Source organism: Notothenia coriiceps, unplaced genomic scaffold, assembly GCF_000735185.1.
Source record: "Notothenia coriiceps isolate Sejong01 unplaced genomic scaffold, NC01 NC01_scaffold00006929, whole genome shotgun sequence".
Classification (NCBI taxonomy): Eukaryota; Metazoa; Chordata; class Actinopteri; order Perciformes; family Nototheniidae; genus Notothenia; species Notothenia coriiceps.
In genome coordinates this window covers 1-5,661 of record NW_011339630.1, presented here as the reverse complement: position 1 = coordinate 5,661, position 5,661 = coordinate 1, and the positions used below count along the sequence as shown (strand labels likewise).

At 41.6% G+C, this 5,661-nt stretch overlaps 1 protein-coding gene across 1 annotated transcript in view; it reads left to right on the top strand.

Annotated features, from left to right (window-relative positions):
• Nucleotides 1-4,560, top strand: part of LOC104943842 (hippocampus abundant transcript 1 protein-like) — a 15,350-nt gene extending 10,790 nt beyond the window's left edge. The window contains exons 8-9 of the mRNA XM_010769306.1: nucleotides 3,511-3,582; nucleotides 4,430-4,560. Of these exons, the coding sequence (XP_010767608.1) occupies nucleotides 3,511-3,582; nucleotides 4,430-4,546 (189 nt within the window). The 3' untranslated portion in view covers nucleotides 4,547-4,560. The remainder of the gene's footprint in view (nucleotides 1-3,510; nucleotides 3,583-4,429) is intronic.
• Nucleotides 4,561-5,661: the final 1,101 nt, after the last annotated feature.

Genomic DNA, 5,661 nt, shown 5'->3' with positions numbered 1-5,661 from the left:
CAGCCATGAACCTCACTGCAGAAGCTTATATAGACATCTAAGTTTTCTGTGCCCCACCACTTTTGTACATATAGAAACACCACTGATATCAAGATATAAACATACTGTATATATACATATATATATATATATAAAAAAACATGACGCTCCGCTTCTGAAACGCTTCTGGAACGCGCCCGGTGGGTTATGACGCTAGAGGAGGTCGGACCAAAACCACGGCACAGCCGTAACGCGATGCAGACGGACCCGGTGGAAACTAGGGGTTATGGCCGCGTTACGGCCGCGTTACAGCCGCGTTACAGCCGCGTTACGGCCACACAACGATCGCGGCCACTCTAGTCAATGCCTGTGTTTCCACCAGACGCGCCACGTTACGGCTCAGAAGCGTCTCGGCTCAGAAGCGTCCCGGCTAAGAAGCATCTCGGGCGCTGGGCTCCGCTAAAAATACGCGGCTGTTCTATTTTTGACGCGAGGCGTTGCATAGCACCGGGCAGGAAGTGGAATGGTCAGAGCATCCAGTCCCCAAAATAAACTAATTTTGCAGACCCTATCCCTCCGTAGTCTTTCAAGTAGGAGGAGGAATGCCAGCGTTCTCCTCCGGTTTACAGGCACTGTGTAAATTATATATAGGCCTATAGAATAATTATGATGATGAATGCATTTTTTTTCCACTAAAATACAGCAACACATCTTTGATTCATGTCGTTTATAACTGGACTATTACAATTATTAACTTTGTCTGTACAAAGTAGCCTGTCCAGGAAATATGCCCAAATCAACAAAAACTGCGAGCCGGCACGCAAGACGCTCCGCTTCTGAAACGCACCTGGTGGGGTTTGACGCTGGAGGAGGTCGGAACAAAACCGCGGCGCAGCTGTAACGCGGCGCAGATGGACCTGGTGGAATCCCGGCGTTATCTTTTCTCAGCCGTGGTGCTCCGTGGAGCTCCGTACACACACACTCAGGCTGTGAATGTATGTGTGTGCTCAGGCTGAGTTCCGCGGTGTTTCGCTGTCTCCCAGACCCCACGCAGCAACCAGGAAACGACACCAGTAATCCAGCTCACACTGTCCGCTCCTCGAGCGTCAAAGGGCAGAGCAGCGAGCCCCGCAACGTCCCGCCAACACGGCACCCAGACCCCACGCAGCNCACTCAGGCTGTGAATGTATGTGTGTGCTCAGGCTGAGTTCCGCGGTGTTTCGCTGTCTCCCAGACCCCACGCAGCAACCAGGAAACGACACAGCATTCTCATCTGTTTGTCCTTACTGGTGTCATTTTCTGCTTGCTAACGCCATTGTAAAACATAAACACTGATATTCCGCTGTAACGGTGGTTGACTAATCAGAACAGAGTGGGCGAGCTGACCATGAACAGAAATGTACATCTGGCCAACTCCATATAGGTTTCCAAATGAAATAAATGTGTTTAATCTTAATCTCGATGTAGTGCTCAGTGCTGTCGGAGTGCACACACACACACACACACACACACACACACACACACACACACACACACACACACACACACACACACACACACACACACACACACACACACACAGCACGGTGCTGCTAATCTGCGTCACAGTGTTCCTGTCCTACCTGCCCGAGGCTGGACAGTACTCCAGCTTCTTCCTCTACCTGAAACAGGTCACACACACACACACACACGCACACACACACGCACACACACACGCACACGCACACACCGGACATCTCCTTCATACAACTAATAATAAGGCGTAATAATCGGGTGTTTCGGGAAATGTTAAAGTGTTTCGGGACTTATAAATGTGTCTCAGTTCTTGTAAAAGCGTTTCGCTAATGTCATTTCGTTTTATAAAATGTAATTTTGTTTTTATAAAATGTAAATTTGTCTCAAGCTTTGTTTAAGTGTTTCACACTTTTTAATTTTCTTTTGCACTTCTCAACCATCGTAGTAGACCCCTACACATATAACAACTTAGACTATGCTATAACACCCCTTGTGCAATACATATATATGCNACACACACACACACACACACACACACACACACACACACACACACACACAGTGGGTCGACGGCTGCACCAGTGTTAACTCCTCCTGAGTTTGCCGTGGTGACCAGAAGGACTCATTACGGTAACTTGAGCTGTTAGAATCGCAAAATAACTTACACAAAACTAGATTTGCATTGGTGGGATGATAAAGGACAACTTTTTAAACAATTTTAATCTGAAATGTAGTGCTCAACAATTTGAAAAACATATAGCAATTGAATTTACAATATATGAGGCCATTTTTAATAAATGTTTACATTATTATTATTCTTGTTTCATTGAAAGAGATATTAAAATACAAATATTGCATCTCCTCTGATTTGTATATTGCACCTGTCCATGTTACGAGTTCAATAAAATATAGATTTAGTGTTCATTCTTACCTCATAGCTATCCAGGACCCGGGCCGAGTGACAGTATTTGTTCATAAGAATAAATAATACACTCACGGTCACTGCTATGGGCCACAGGCTCAGCTAATAACCACCCTCAGATCAGCTAATCAAATTGATTTAAAAATATATATATTTATAGGCAACCAATGCCTTTTTATTATAGAGACAGAATTGAAATGGGGATGACACGTGGGTAAATTATCCCGGGCCAGATTCGTACCCTGGTCTTCCGCTTGGCAACCAAACCAGCCAAAACATGTACCAAACATGGGCCCAAGATATTGTTTTTTTTACTTGAAGTATAGCTATTTGTTTACCATAAAAGTTCCATGCTGAAAGTGTCATTCTACTGTAGTCATAGGGTCTGTATGATAAACAATGCATTTGTCTATAAACAATAGTTGACTAAACCACTGATGGATGCAACAATGTAGGTCCAGTGTTTCAACGGTTACTTTAGTTTTTTTTTCTTCTGTTTTTTACTTTTACAAATAACACAATAGAACAATAAGTCATTACGTATGACCTATTAGTGAATAAACCCTCGTCTGTCACACCTACCCTTGAAAAAACATTTGAAATGTATATCTACCCCAAAGTCCGCCACTATGTATTCCAATCCAAACTATTGTTCATCCTGTTTTATGTTTGATAATAATCACATTTTCTTATATATTTTTTGTTATGCTCGGTGTATTACACATTTACTTTTTATTTCAAAACTCTTCCACAAATGAACTGTTTGACTGCATCTTTTGGTTTGCATTTCTTCATTTGTTCTTATGTTTTGGTAAGCTTGCAAATTCCTCTATGTTCATACCGAGTTACTCTAATTTTAAACGACTTCTCGATACAGTCTGAACGCATTTCATTTTTTACTTTATACATGAATCATGCCGCAGTCCACCAAGTCTCTAAATTCCAAAGCCTGTGAATATCCTTGATGTTCCCCTCGATGAATACATTATATCCGTGTGTGTTTATTCTAAACATGGTGGTGTTTCAATGAGGGTCCTTCATTGATGGAATGTTCATTATTGACTCGCTGTACGATGTGTTGCTCTCTGTTTCAGGTGATAGAGTTTTCTCCTGCAGCAATCGCTGCCTTCATCGCCATGGTGGGGATCCTCTCTATAGTCGCTCAGGTACACAAGCCACCAGCTGATATCATCATGGAGGATTTGGTACAGAATCCGTCCTCACTGTCTGTCCAAAACTAAATGGACAAACTAGAAACAACCTTCCTCCCAAGTGCCACAGAAATGAAACTCTTTTCACTGAGTTGGTTTAATGGATGTTGAGAACCAGTGATGGAAGAAGCGTTCAGATCTTTTCAGTACAAGTACTAATGCCACACTTTGTAAATAGTCTGATACAAAATGTTAAATGTAGTGAAGTAAAAAGTACTGTATTTCCCTATCAATTATAGGGGAGTAAATGTATTTAGTGTCATGAAAAAAAAATACTTACAAGTACCTCAAACGTGCACTTAAGTACAGTACTTGAGTAAATGTGCTTAGCTTTCCACCACGGTTCAGAAAAGATTAAAACACATTTTAATCCTCCACATTTTTTTATTACAGCAGCATGTAAATAAAGCATTACACATCGCCAGTCAAATAAATATGACGTGCAAAAATATACATACCGACAGATGTTAGTTCTAGGGTTAAATATGTATACTTGTGTTTTTGTTCAATCACTGCTTCTATGTAAGATTTGATCTGCTTATTTGGAATGAATTTTACTTTTATGTAGACACCTGAACTCTCCCAATTCTCAATAGTGAACACAGGAAGTGATTCACACAGTAGCTATGTTGCTGTACCTGACCTAAGAAAACATGAATTTAATTATATTTAAGATGTTTTAACATTGTTTCATATATCAGAAAATGTCCAAAACTGATTTACATAAATAATATTAAGATCGTTTGAGACTTCATTAATCACGTACCATAATCTCTCTCTCTCTTTCTCTGTTGTGTGTCAGACTCTCTTCCTTAGTGTTTTGATGAGGACCATTGGTAATAAGAACACAGTTCTCCTGGGGCTGGGCTTCCAGCTCTTCCAGCTGGCCTGGTACGGCTTCGGCTCCGAGCCATGGTGAGTACAGCCACTGGGAGAGTGCATTATCTCAGGTTACACGGCTTGGGTTAATACTAAGTGCTTGGTCAAGTTTGAACATTGAACCTTGGTCTGCTCGTTTTAGCCAGCGAGCTCTAGGAGGTCGCTGTGAGCAAGCCACTTCGTGCAGTCCTAACAATCCACAAAAAGAAGTTCAGTCAATAAACGCCAGCTGTGGACAAAAAGTGTTTTTCCCCCGTCAGAAAACACTATTGAATATTATTTTAATATTTATTTTTGATATTTGTAGAACATGAAAAAAAGAAGCAAGGACAGAACGCTTAACGTTTCTGTCGCTGCAGTTCCAGCCAAACAGACAATCTAAGCTGAAGCAATACCATGATTTTTAAATCAATACTTAAGTCAACATTGTGAGTTTGAGATTGTGATCCTGATCACCTTGTTGGTGTTCTTTTTTCAATAATGACAGGCTAGCTGCGCATTATACCTTCCATTAATCCTTTTTAAGGGGGTCCCAAACTAAGGCAGTGTGCGAAAAAAGCACACAGATCAATTTTTCGCCAATCAAAACCAAACAGATCATGAACAAAACCCTGCTCTACAAAATGTTTTATGTCTCTTGATGATAATGTGAGGTTTACCCTTTTGGACCTTAGTGTCCCTAATTGTGGCTACAGCACAGTGATCACTCACATTGTTAGCAAATACTCCCACAGATGATTATTTATAGGGAACATTAGTTAGAATGAGATCAATTAGGGAGGATTTATTTGGGAACTTAAAGAGCCTGTGACACGATTTTCCCCCATCATCCAAACCCATCAATTTGAGTAAATATTGTCCCCTTGAAAACCGTTACTGAACTGATTTTGGATATTTGTACTTTGATAACCACTAATCTGCCCTTCAATGTTGACCATTTCCTGGATCTTCTCGGGGATTCTTCAAGTCCCGCCAAATTATGGGTGACGTCAATGCGGGCACAGCGCTCCAGCTGCACCGTTCAGGATCCCAGCATCTGCATGTAAACGCACGATGGCGCACACAGCAGCAAGCTCAGACAGCGATGACAGTTTAATTTTGAACGTGTCTGAGAGCTCATATGAGGCTGAAGGATCGGTTTATTTTGTATCTGTT